Consider the following 13,207-nt stretch of genomic DNA (forward strand, 5'->3'; position numbering starts at 1 on the left):
AGGTGGCAAAGGGACCTGGACCACTCGAGGGAAAACCCAACTTTGCCACAAACACTCCCACTAGGATTCCAACCACTCGAGAAAACAGGTGGACTGGAGAGATGGCTCAGTGGTTAGAGCACCGGCTGTTCTTCCAGAGGTCCTGAGTTCAAATCCCAGCTACCACATGGTGGCTCACAACCATCTGTAATGGGATGCCCTCTTTTGGTGTGTCTAAACAGAGTGACAGTGCACTCACACATATAAATAAATCTTTAAAAAAACAAAACAAAACCACTCAGACATTTAAAGAATAAAATAGAGGCCCAGGACTGACCTGGTGAGTTTATTTCACCCTAGACCCACAGGAACAGAGAGACTGCTCTCTTTTCAAAATGCATAGCTTTCCCCAGGAACCCGTCTGCTTATGAACATACCAGAAAGCATGGCTTCCACAGTATCAGAGGATGGGCAGGATGCTCCTATCAGCTCACACAGGAAGCGTAGGTTCCTCAAGAGCCACGTGGTCATGGCTTCCGTGTCAGGATGGCTGAGGACACAAAGAACAGAGGCTGAATCCCCCATCCCACTGCCCTCATAATTCCGTTCGTTTATTTATTTACTGCAATAGTCACTTGACTAGGAAGCACTGGCTGGTAAGAACACAGCAGCTGCCAAATTCTATCTCAAGGGCTAACTGGGCAGGCACAGGGCGCCTGCCTGGCTGCTGCTAAGGCAAAAACAAAGACATCATTTTAAAAAGTTTAAGAATAAGGGGGCTGGAGGGGTGGCTCAGTGGTTAAGAGCACTGACTGCTCTTCCAGAGGTCCTGAGTTCAATTCCCAGCAACCACATGGTGGCTCACAACCATCTGTAATGGGATCTGATGCCCTCTCCTGGTGTGCAGGTGTACATGCAGACAGAACCCTTTATTTACTAATAAATCTTTTCTAAAAAACAAGTTTACTGTGAACTGGTGTGGTGGCCCATGCCTGTAGTCCCAGCACTGGGGAGGCAGAGGTAAGTGGCTCTCTGTGAGCTCGTGGCCAGCCTAGTCTAACCAGGAAACTCACTGTGAGTTCCAGGACAGCCAGGGTTAGACAGTGAAACTCTTTAAGAACGTTTAGGGGTAGAGAGACGGCTCCGAGGTTGAGACACTGGCCACTCTTGCAGAGGACCCGTGTTTGATTCCAGCCATTTGTATCCCAGCTCCAAATCTCGGATCTCAGATCAGACCCTTTTCTGGCCTCTTCCTGCATGTATGTCTATGCCTCTGGTACAAACATATATACAGGTATACATGTATAGACACAGAAAAAAGATTAATACAGTGGTAATAAAATGGTCACTCATGGGTTCAATACGAGCCAATGCCAACGCTTGCCCCCCACCAACAAAAAAAAATGTTTGGGGACAGAGAACTTATTTTAAATTATTTCAACCGTTTATCCCAACTGGTTTTATGACCTATACTTTCTGTCCTGTTTCAGAAGTTCCGTGTACTTGGTTTTTGTCCCCTTTCTTTTTGAAAGAGGGTCTAGTACAGCCCAGCCTTCGTATGCGCGCTGTGTGACCGAGGCTGGCCTCAAATGCCTGATCTTTCTGCTCCCAGCCCCCAGTACCAGGATTGTAAGTGTGTACCTCCACATCTGGTGGTACTAGGAACTGCATCTGGGGCTCCAGGCTGGTAGATAAGGACTCTGCCAACTGCATCCCCAAACTTCTGTTCATGTGCTCACACGTGCTCTCCCTGCAGAGTATCCCAGGGTGACTAGCTACAGCGTTTTTCCGTGTTCGGGTAGCCTATGGCCCTGGTAAATTTTTCCTAAGTAGAGGTATCACTATGCCACCCTGGCCAGTCTGGCACTCTCTACATAGACCAGGCTGGCCTCGAACTCACAGAAATCCCTGCCTCTGCCTCCTGGGTGCTAACATTGAAGGCACGAGCCATCATTCCAGGCTTTGCACTGATGATCTAACTCTATTCAGTACCATGAGGAATCCACAAGCCTCTACCAATTGTTAAAACGTGCTTTTCCCCCTGTCTATTCTGTCCACTTGTGTGTCGTAGATGTTGGTGTCCTGGTGCGTGTATACTAGGAGACCTGCTCTCTGTGAAATTAAGTTTATTAATCATTTCTAGCCTCTGAGCTTTATCGTATTTAGGTCTCCCACCTTCAAGATCATAAAAATAACTGTCTGGGATTTCCTCTTGTTTTTGGAGACAAGATTTCTGTGTAGCCTTGGTTGTCCTAGAAATTGCTTTGTGGAGCAGGCTGGCCTCAAACTCAGAGATCCCCCTGCCTGCCTCTGCCTCAAATGCTGAGATTAAAGGTGTGCACCACTACCGCCCAGTTCTTTCTCATCTTTTTATGCCCCCATTTTCTTTATTTGATTCACCCAAGCCTCTTTTACTTATTTATTTTTGGTATAAATTTTTAAAAAAATCTTATGGGAACTATTGTCACAGCATGACCTGGTTTCAAGATGGCATTTTCAACTATGCTTGATGTCCCAAGCTAGACCTCAGAAAGCAGAGACTGCCAGCCTTCTGATGGACTAGACGGTCAGAGGCCCCAGACATTTCATGGAAGGCCTTGTATAGGCCTCTCTGAGACTCTTTTTCATCCAACCTCCTGTAGTATCAACACTCCCAATAATTGAGATATGGATAAATAAAATAGACTAGTCGATTATCTTCATGGTTGGTTGTCCTCGTGGTTGGTTGTCCTCGTGGTTGGTTGTCCTCATGGTTGGATATCTTCATGGTTGGTTGTCCTCGTGGTTGGTTGTCCTCGTGGTTGGTTGTCCTCGTGGTTGGTTGTCCTCGTGGTTGGTTGTCCTCGTGGTTGGTTGTCCTCGTGGTTGGTTGTCCTCGTGGTTGGTTGTCCTCGTGGTTGGTTGTCCTCGTGGTTGGTTGTCTTCATGGCTGGATATCTTCATGGTTGGTTGTCTTCATGGTTGGTTGTCCTCGTGGTTGGTTGTCCTCGTGGTTGGTTGTCCTCATGGTTGGTTGTCCTCGTGGTTGGTTGTCCTCGTGGTTGGTTGTCCTCGTGGTTGGTTGTCCTCGTGGTTGGTTGTCCTCGTGGTTGGTTGTCCTCGTGGTTGGTTGTCTTCGTGGTTGGTTGTCCTCGTGGTTGGTTGTCCTCGTGGTTGGTTGTCCTCGTGGTTGGTTGTCTTCATGGCTGGATATCTTCATGGTTGGTTGTCTTCATGGTTGGTTGTCCTCGTGGTTGGTTGTCCTCGTGGTTGGTTGTCCTCGTGGTTGGTTGTCCTCGTGGTTGGTTGTCTTCATGGTTGGTTGTCCTCGTGGTTGGTTGTCCTCGTGGTTGGTTGTCTTCATGGTTGGTTGTCCTCATGGTTGGTTGTCCTCGTGGTTGGTTGTCCTCGTGGTTGGTTGTCCTCGTGGTTGGTTGTCCTCATGGTTGGTTGTCCTCGTGGTTCGTTGTCCTCGTGGTTGGTTGTCCTCGTGGTTGGTTGTCCTCGTGGTTGGTTGTCCTCGTGGTTGGTTGTCCTCGTGGTTGGTTGTCTTCATGGCTGGATATCTTCATGGTTGGTTGTCCTTGTGGTTGGTTGTCTTCATGGCTGGATATCTTCATGGTTGGTTGTCCTCGTGGTTGGTTGTCTTCATGGCTGGATATCTTCATGGTTGGTTGACCTCACACTTGGTTATCTTCATCCACATTTCTGGCTCAGCATAGTCTACTAAATCTCTTACGGCTGCTCCATCTGCTTCCCTTCTTCCGAATTTTATTTTGCCATCTTGGTGCTAGTTCATTTTATCAGGTTACTCCTTGTTATAAAAGTTCCTTTTCTGGGCTGGCAAACAATGTAAAGATACTTGCCACCAAGCCTGACTACCTGAGTCCAACCCGAGGGAGCCACCGACTTCCAGACAAGTGCTCCAGCACATTCGTACCCTCACACAGTCTGACTCCTAAGGTGATTTCAGAAATAAATAGTTACATACATTTCATCAGCCATATTTACCTGAACATCTCTTTTTTTAGTTAACTTTTTGGTTTTGTTTTGAGACAGGGTCTCATGGAGACTAGGCTGGGTCTTGATCTCAGTATGTAACTGTGAGTAGCTTTATACTTATCTTTAAAAATTTAAAAATCCCTTATGTGTAGGAGCATGTCTGTAGACCATGTGCGTGCACTGCCTGCAGGGGTCAGGTTTCTGGACCTGGGGTTAGGATGGCGAGAAGCTGCTGTGCATGTGGATGCTGGAAACCAAGCCTAGGTCCTCTGCAAGACCAGCGAGTGCCTGAGCGACTCTCCAGCCCAGGCCTTGAACTTGTGATTCTCTTCGCCCTCCCTCCTGAGATCTGGGATTATACGGCTGAGCTCCTGTGCTGCTTCATGAAATGCTGAGGACTGAACTCGGGCTTTGTGCACTCAGTGCAAACTCTAAGCCCAAGTCCAACTTGCTTCAGTTTTTGTTGCTCTCGTTTGTTTTTTATTTTGTTTTGAGCCAGTCACACTATGTAGCCCTGGCTAGCCTAAAACTCACTATGTAGACCAGGATAGCCTTGAACTCTCAGAGATCCACCTTCATCTGCCCACAAAGTACTTTCTTGTCTTTTTCTCCATCTTTAAAAGGAATCATCATGACAGGGGCTGAGGAAATGGCTCCGTCTGTGAATTGTTCCCTGTGCCCAGGTCTGGTGAGGCAGAGCAAGAAGATCCCCCGGGCTTTTTGGCTGACAAGTTTAGCCCAATCGGCATGCTCCGAGCACAGTGAGGTCTTATGTCAAAAGGTAAGTGGAAAATGATTGTGGAAGACACACAACACTGACCTGTGGCTTCTACAAGCATGTGTATAATCATGTACATACAAGCATGTACATACTCATGCACATACAACATGTGTATATTCATATACATACAAACGTGTATTTACATATACACACAAAAATCATCATTACGGGACATATACAGAGAAAACATGCCCAAGGGTACTTTAATACCAATAAATGTTCTCATAAGATACAGGACATAGGGCTGGAGAGATGGCTCAGCGGTTAAGAGAACTGACTGCTCTTCCAGAGGTCCTGAGTTCAATTCCCAGCAACCACATGGTGGCTCATGACCATCTGTAATGGGATTCGATGCCCTCTTCTGGTGCATCTGAAGACAGCTACAGTGTACTCATATAAATAAAAATTAATTTTAAAAAAAAGTTTAAAGATAAAGGACAAGTATGGTCAGGCAAGTCGGCTTAGCAGGTGAAGGCGCTCACCATGAAAATCTGACCCCAGAACCCACAGGGTGGAAGAGGAAAACTGGCTCCTCCTCCGGGCTCCACACCCATGCCTCCCCACTTGCACCTCCCACCCCTCAATAAATATATACATAAACGAATAACAAAGAGACAGCTTAGAAACTCAGCTATTGACTACAGAAAGGCTGCAGGACACTAAGTAGCGGAGAACGACTAAACTAGTCCGGTACCTTTGCAGTAACTCTTGTAGGCTCACGACATGGTGTGTGTGAAGACGCCACACAGCTTCCAGCAACAAAGAGTTCTGAAAAACACAACAGTGTTATCTCAACGTGGGCTTCGTCCTACAGAGCGTCCAGCCCAGGTTATGCTCATACACACTGAGAACCTGTCACAGCATGGCCTAAAGGGCTCATGTCACACAGAATCTATGTTCCTTTCTGTTCAGCATGGCTTTTCCTCCGCAGTCTGTGACAGCTATGACCTCCCAGGAGCCTCCAGTTAAGTCATTTGCACTCCTTCCTACACTCTGGCCTATGCACTCTGAGTTACTTCCTGGAGATTGTCCTGTGATCTCCACTCACATGCCACGGCTCCAGAACACACTCATACATACATATATGCATAATAAAGATGAAAAATAAAGGGCTGGAGAGACGGCTCAGCGGTTAAGAGCACTGGCTGCTCTTCCACAGGTCCTGAGTTCAATTCCCAGCAACCACATGGTGGCTCACAACCATCTGTAATGGGATCCGGTGCCCTCTTCTGGTGTGTCTGAAGACAGTGGACTCAAATACATAAAATAATAAATAAATCTTTAAGAAAAAAGAAAAAGAAAAAGAAAAAGAAAACAATGTTTCAAATACAGCTTACTAATATAGTTTGTTTTGTTTTGTTTTTGAAATAGGGTCTCATGTAGTCCAGGCTGGTCTGAAATTTACTATGTAGCTAAGGATAACCCTGAACTTCTGATCCTTCTGCCTCTACCTCCCAAGAGCAAGGATTACAGGCACGCACCACTGTGCCCAGGCACACACATACACACACACACACACACACACACACACACACACACACACACTGCTGTGCCCAGGAGCACACACACGCACACACGCACACACGCACACACACACACACACACACACACACACACACACTGCTGTGCCCAGGCACACACACACACACACACACAAACAAACTGTGCCCAGGCACACACACACACACACATCACTTTATAAGGGTCTAATCCAGGGCATCAGGCATGCTATGTAAATACCCTACCAGCCAAGCTACCTTCTCAACCCTATTAGCCTGCTTTTAAAACTATACGTCAGTAATTCACTCACTCAGAAGAGCCTTCCTGACAGCACACCAGGGAGTCAGGACAGAGTCCACCATGTGCTTGATTTTATCTTTGTGGAGACAGTCGGGGTCTCATTATGTGGCTCTGTCTGGCCTGGAACTCTGAGTACACCAGGCTGACCCTGAACTCCGACATCCTCCTGCCTCAAATCTTTCAAGTGCGAGCCCTACAGGCCCCTAGGTACCCTACTGTAATGAACACTGCCAATGGTGGGGGACTGACAGACAGCACTGAGGCGCTCCTGCCGCCCTCGGGGGCATCCGACGATCTCCCTCGTCAAGCTCTGTAATTAATGAGACGTTTGGCCAAATTCCTAAGAAAATTCACAGACCCAGACCAACAGGACATCGCCTTTAAAATCCTAAGAACAGAACTTCAGGTTTACCTGTGCTTTCCATAGTTCTTGACAGAAGGTGAGTCGGGAGAACATGTTGTGGGCCAACAAGCGCTGAGCGCTCACTAGCAAGGAAGACAGCCTCTCCTAGAAAGATACGATCTGTATTTTCAAAGAGGTAAATTATCTAAAAACAGCATTAAAGAAATACCCTACTTTCCCAGACAGCCCAAAACCGACAGGTCGTATTTAAGGGGCCGGCTTCTCACACTTTGTTCCGGACTGAGCAGCACGGGGTGGCTGGGCTCCACGCAGACCTGCTGCACGCTGCGAGCGAACACTCTGGCAGACAGCACCCCCACAGGAACCCCCAGCCTCGAGGCCTGATCCCGAAAAGCAGAGCCTAGAAACCAAACAGAGCTGTGACTTTCCATTAAAGCATGAGAAACACGACCTTCCAAGGACTTTGGTGGAAAACTGCTTCTCATTCGGTTGTGGCATCATGGTAGAAAAGGGATACACAGAAGGGGAAGGAGACACAAAAAGATGATTTCATGGCCAAACTGGCAGCTCTCGGGACACTCTGAACTCAAAACACACACATGCACGCATCTCTTACCGCGGCAGATACACTGCATTGCAACATACGGAGGGAACTTTATCATCCTTATAAAGAACTCGGTGAGCAGAGGTCATCAGACTTCCCGATATGCTATCAGGAAGGCTCTTCTGCAGTAAGTGGATTACTAACATATAATTTTAAAACTATATTAATAAGGGCTGGGAAGGTAGCTCAGGTGGTAGGGTATAAACATAGCGTGCCTGAGGCGCTGGATTAGACTCTCATCTCATCTCATGACAGGGATTGAACCCATGGCCTCAGACACCAGTGACAAGAGCCACAACACTGTGCTGCTTCAACGTTAGTCCCTATTTAAGGCCACAGATGAGTTTACCTCCCCCTCAGGGACCTTACAGACATTCAAGCCCAAAATGGACAGGATTTCCAGATGCTCTGCCTTGCACCTGAAAGGGAGCAGAGGATCATGGGTACACGCAGGCAGAGGCTGGACAAGCTGGCCCTACGGCAGTCGCCAGGCTCCTGACCCAGTCTGTGGTCTGTATTCCTTAAGGCGAAATGTTGTGGGCAGCCTAGAAACAGGCAGTGCTTACAATCATTTCTGATTTACTTCACTTCCAAAACTAATTGTCAAGGGGAAAAAAAAAATAGGAGGGCTGGAGAGATGGCTCAGCAGTTAAGAGCATGTGTTGCTCTTCTAGAGGACCCAGGTTCGATTCCCACAACACGGCAGTAGCTTATAACTGCCTGTGACTCCAGTTCCAGGGGATCCAAGGGATCCAACCACCTTTATGGCCTCCATGGGTACTAGGCATGCACGCAGTTCACAGACATACATGCAGAAAAAATATCCATACACATTGTGTGTGTGTGTGTGTGTGTGTGTGTGTGTGTGCATATATATGGCATACACCCATTATCTTCAAGGCTCTAAAAACTCACATCAAAGAATAAGGAAAGCCATACACAATAATTACAGAGGCTTCAGATTACAAGTGTTAGAAATCAGAGCTGGGGGCTGGAGATGGCTCAGTGGTTAAGAGCACTGACTGCTCTTCCAGAGGTCCTGAGTTCAAGTCCCAGCAACCACATGGTGGCTCACAGCCATCTGTAATGGGATCTGATGCCCTCTTCTGGTGTGTCTGAAGACAGTGACAGTGAACTCACATAAAATAAATGAATGAATGAGTGAATGAATGATATCAGAACTGGGACTGGAGACAGAAGGCTGTAATTCCAGCTACTAGGAAAGCTGAGAGAGGACTGAAAACCCAAGGCCAGCACAGATGACTTAGCCAAACCTTGTTTCCCTTTTATAAATGGTTTAAAGGGTTAGTGGAGCATAAAATACCCTAGGTTCAAACCCCAGTGCATCAAACAATAATAAAGTTAAAAGGGCAAATGGGAGGGACTGGATCGTGGCTCAGGGTTGAGACCACCTTCTGCTCCTGCACAGAACACTTTCATCTACTCTCAGTCATCTCAATTCCAACTCCAGGGCACCCAACACTTTCTTCCGGCCTCTGTGGGTAGACGCCCTGCACATGGGACATATACTCAGAGGTATTCATAAATCTAGAAGAAAATCGGGGCTGGAGAGGTGGCTCAGTGGTTAAGAGCACTGACTGCTCTTCCAGAGGTCCTGAGTTCAATTCCCAGCAACCACATGGTGGCTCACAACCATCTGTAATGAGATCTGATGCCCTTAAACCTCTAAAAGAGGGGTTGGGGATTTAGCTCAGTGGTAGAGCGCTTGCCTAGCAAGCACAAGGCCCTGGGTTCGGTCCCTAGCTCTGAAAAAAAAAAAAAAAAAAAAAAAACTCTAAAAGAAAAAATCTAGAAGAAAATCACTGAGGGCTGTCAAGATGTCTCAGTGCGTGAAGCTGCCTGAAGTCAAGACTGACAACCTGAGTTTGGTTCCCCCAGAATGACAAGGTTCAAGGGAAAAACTGGTTCATGCAGTTGACCTGACCTCCACATGATCACCATGGCACACAAGCTCACTGTGAGTGAATGAACACATAAATGAAAAAAAAAAAAAGGCTAAAAAGTATCGAATAATGAAGGTAGCATCGCTTTCTGAAAGAAGTCGTAGAGTGAAAAAAAAAACCTTATTGATTGATAACCGACGTCCCTGCCCCCAAGCTTTCTCCAACTCTGGAGAGTGACACTCACAAGCAGGCTTCCGGTTTCAGTCGGATTCACAGCCAGGAAGGAGGCACACAGCAGACGATATTTTCTAAGAGTAACTTGGGGTCCTTTATAGCCTGCACCTTTAGCTGAGTACACTTCAGACACAGCGTCAGGAGCTGCAATGTTGGTAAAATGCTTGCCTAGCATGAATGAAGCCCTAAGTTTGATCATATGAAACCAGGCACAGCGGGGACCCCTGTGACCTCAACACCAATGGCTTAGTAGGAGAAGCAGAAGTTCCAGATCAGCACCACACAGCAAGGTCTAGACCAGCCTAGGGTACAAGCCCTACCTCAAAACAGGAAAAAAAGGGGGGGTAGGGGGAAGTGAAATGGCTCAGAGGGTAGAGGAGATTTCCACACAAGCCTAGAGACCTGAGTTTGAATCTTGGAACCCATGGAAAGAAGGGAGAATCAATTCCATGAGGTTGTCCTGTGACTTCCACATGTTCCTTCTCACACATATAGACACAGACACATGCACAGACACACATATACACACAGGAAAACAAACAAACACACACACACACACTCACACAGAGATATACGCACGCACACACGCACACGTGAGCTTGGGGCAGAGCAATAAATACCTCCTAGCAATGGTGGTTCACATCTTTAATCCCAGCACTGGGGAGGCAGAAGCAGGTGGATCTCTGTGAATTCAAGGCCAGCCTGGTCTACAGAGTGAATTCCAGGGCATCTAAGGCTACACAGAGAAACCCCGTTCCCTGTCTCTCCGGGAAGGAGGGGGAAGGAGCAAGGAAAAAAACTCCAAACCAAGTCACGAAGCCGGCATAACTGGTAATAATACATACGAGAAAAAGGGCATTGTTTGGTAGAATCTGACTGTCTGCCTACTATAAACAGACCGTGACCTTTCCTGTTTTCTAAGTCAGTGAAGGGCACAGTGATAACTCACGGATGAAGGGAGTGGACGGGTCGGAGGAAGCCTCAGCACGGCCGCAGTCAATCAGCTCGCTGAGTCGCAGCTTTTTACACTGTGGCACTTCCGCCTACAAATCAGAGCAGTAAGAATCACTTTCAGGGCTGGAGTGGAGCGGAGCTCACACAGAAGGTCTACTTGCTTGGTTATTTTGGTTTTATTTTGTTTTGTTTTTAAATTTATCTTTGTGTGTGTGTGTGTGTGTGTGTGTGTGTGTGTGTGTGTGTGTGTGCGTGTGTGTTTTAGAATTGCTATTGCTGTGATAAAAACACCATGACCAAGAGCAACTTGGGAAACTCATTTCACTCATTTCGGCTTACAACTTGTACTCTGTCTTGCTGGGCAGTGGTGGCACTCAGGAGGCAGAAGCTACACAGAGAATCCCTGTCCAAAAACAGGCAACTAGCTGTTCTATATGTAAACCTCTTTCATTCTCTTTTGTATTGTTTGTCTGTCTGTCTGTCAGTTCCTGCCTTGAGTTCCTGTCCTGACTTCCCTCATGGAGTGGCCACGCTGCTTATGGGCTTGCTCACTATGGCTTGTTAGGCCTGCTTTCTTACACATCCCAGGACCACCAGACCAGGAGAAGCACCACCACCCCCATCTGATGGACCCTCCCCCATCAATCATTAATCAATGATATGTAGCACAGGCCTGCCCACAGTCCGATGAGAGTGGGGTGGAGGGCTTTCAAACTGAGAGGAACTCTTCCCACAGGATTCTTAGCTTGTATTGAGTTGATTTAAAACCAGCACAGTGTACTTGCTTGTCTGTATGCGTTCCAGTCTGTGCAGTGTTCAGGGTTCAGAAGAGGGTGTCTGGTCCCCTGGAACTCGAGTTACAGATGGCTCTGAGTCTCCTGATATGGGTTCTGGGAACTGACCTCAGATTCTCTTAAGAACATGATGCCTTAGAGCTGGAGAGACGGTGCACTGGTCAAGAGCACTTGTTGCCCTTGCAAAGGACCAAGTCTTGATTCCCAGCACCCACAACGGTGGCTCACACGCATCCCTAACTCCAGTCCCAGGGGTTCTGATACCCTCCTCTGACTTCTGTAGGCACTGGGCACACACGTGGTGCACACATATACGCAGGCAAAACACTCACACACATAAAAACAAAACGAAGATTGTATGGGACCAACCTCTCCAGTCCCTCAAGTACTTTTCTCCAGAAGGAATTTACCAGAGCCTTTCGAGAATTAGTAAATTTACTACCCGACTACTTTCATTTCCAAAGACATAAAATATAAAATACACTCAGCTCTCTTCTCCCCTGGTTTGCAGGCACCAGTTATTCACCAAGTTCGCAGGCTTAGAAGGATATTGTAAAGATTATGATCTGGCTTGCTTCTGAACACCCAACCTGCTCAACCATGCCAACTTCCTCTTACCTCTAGCAAAAGGTCATGCATGTTTTGGTGGTATCTCAGGAGTTTCAGAGCAGAATCCTTTAATTTCTGCTCCCTTTCAGGGTCATATTTTTGCTTCTTGACTCTGCCAGCTGAAGAGATAAAAAGAAAAAAAAAAAAACTGCTAAAAAAATTATAGCGCGACAAGGTGACACGCTGCACGGAGGTCCAGAGAGAGCTGCCCAGGATCTGGTCCGTCATCTGCCGCTGGGACCAGAAAACCTGGGGCCTATAGCCCTATGAGGACCAGCGGCCCAGGACTACTGACTCGCCGGGCTGTGCCACGCGGGGGGGATCTGATCCTGGACCCGGAGAATGGAGGGACCGCACTGGGCACTGATTGGGGTCGGAAGGTAGTGGTGGCAGGACCTACCCAGCAGCTCGGTCCATGTTTTTCGGAGGACCCGGGGCCCACCGCCCACAGCAGCACCCCTTGCCGGCGAGCCCGGCATAGCGTCTGGAACACTAGCTCTGCAGCCCGCGCTGCCTCCCGATTGGCGGCGGCTAGGTTCTGGCGCTCATTGGCTAGGAGCACGCTTGACCACACCCCCGAGGGCGGACCCTTGCTCTGCGGCCATCTTTGTTGTAGCTCTGGTCCCCGAATCTGGCAGCCTTGGGGGATGGGATAGGCAGTCTGGTGACAGCCTTGGTGCAAATACACCATACACCAGCGCATGAGAATGAGGGGAAAGTGGCGCAGAATTGCGAATGGCCCGGAGCGTGGCCTGGGGGAATCACGTGACAAACCCGACCCTCTTGATGGTAAAAACCTCTTCTTGCCTGCTTTGCTCAACAATATGCAGGGTCGATCCCTAATACTCTGGTGTGGCTCTTACTGCTGGAAAATTGACCAAAACAGTTTAGGTGCTAGGGTGTGAGTTTTAGGACTCAGGAAGGAAAAACAGCCATGAAACGCTATCATTCCTGTTTATAAAGTCCACCTGATGTGCGGGCCCGCACTGTAATCCCAGCACTGGGGAGGCAGAGGCAGGTGATCTCTGTGAGTTCGAGGCCAGCCTCGTCACAGAATGAGATCCAGGATAGCCAGGGCTACACAGAGAAATCCTATCTTAAACAAACAAACAAACGAAAGGAAAGAGGTCATTATCTGCCCTGCAGTAACTGTGCTTGATTTTCAACATTGTCCCAGTCACGCATAGACTCTCAGTCGGAAGA

At 47.8% G+C, this 13,207-nt stretch overlaps 1 protein-coding gene across 1 annotated transcript in view; it reads right to left on the reverse strand.

The window, feature by feature from the left end:
- Nucleotides 1–12,490, reverse strand: part of Fanca (FA complementation group A) — a 58,213-nt gene extending 45,723 nt beyond the window's left edge. The window contains 7 exon segments of the mRNA NM_001401252.1: nucleotides 417–529; nucleotides 5,436–5,509; nucleotides 6,954–7,049; nucleotides 7,172–7,305; nucleotides 10,597–10,690; nucleotides 12,014–12,123; nucleotides 12,405–12,490. Coding sequence (NP_001388181.1) covers nucleotides 417–529; nucleotides 5,436–5,509; nucleotides 6,954–7,049; nucleotides 7,172–7,305; nucleotides 10,597–10,690; nucleotides 12,014–12,123; nucleotides 12,405–12,483 — 700 coding nt within the window. The 5' untranslated portion in view covers nucleotides 12,484–12,490.
- Nucleotides 12,491–13,207: the final 717 nt, after the last annotated feature.

The sequence above is a fragment of the Rattus norvegicus genome, chromosome 19 (genome assembly GCF_021556685.1).
Source record: "Rattus norvegicus strain SHRSP/BbbUtx chromosome 19, alternate assembly SHRSP_T2T, whole genome shotgun sequence".
Lineage (NCBI taxonomy): Eukaryota > Metazoa > Chordata > Mammalia > Rodentia > Muridae > Rattus > Rattus norvegicus.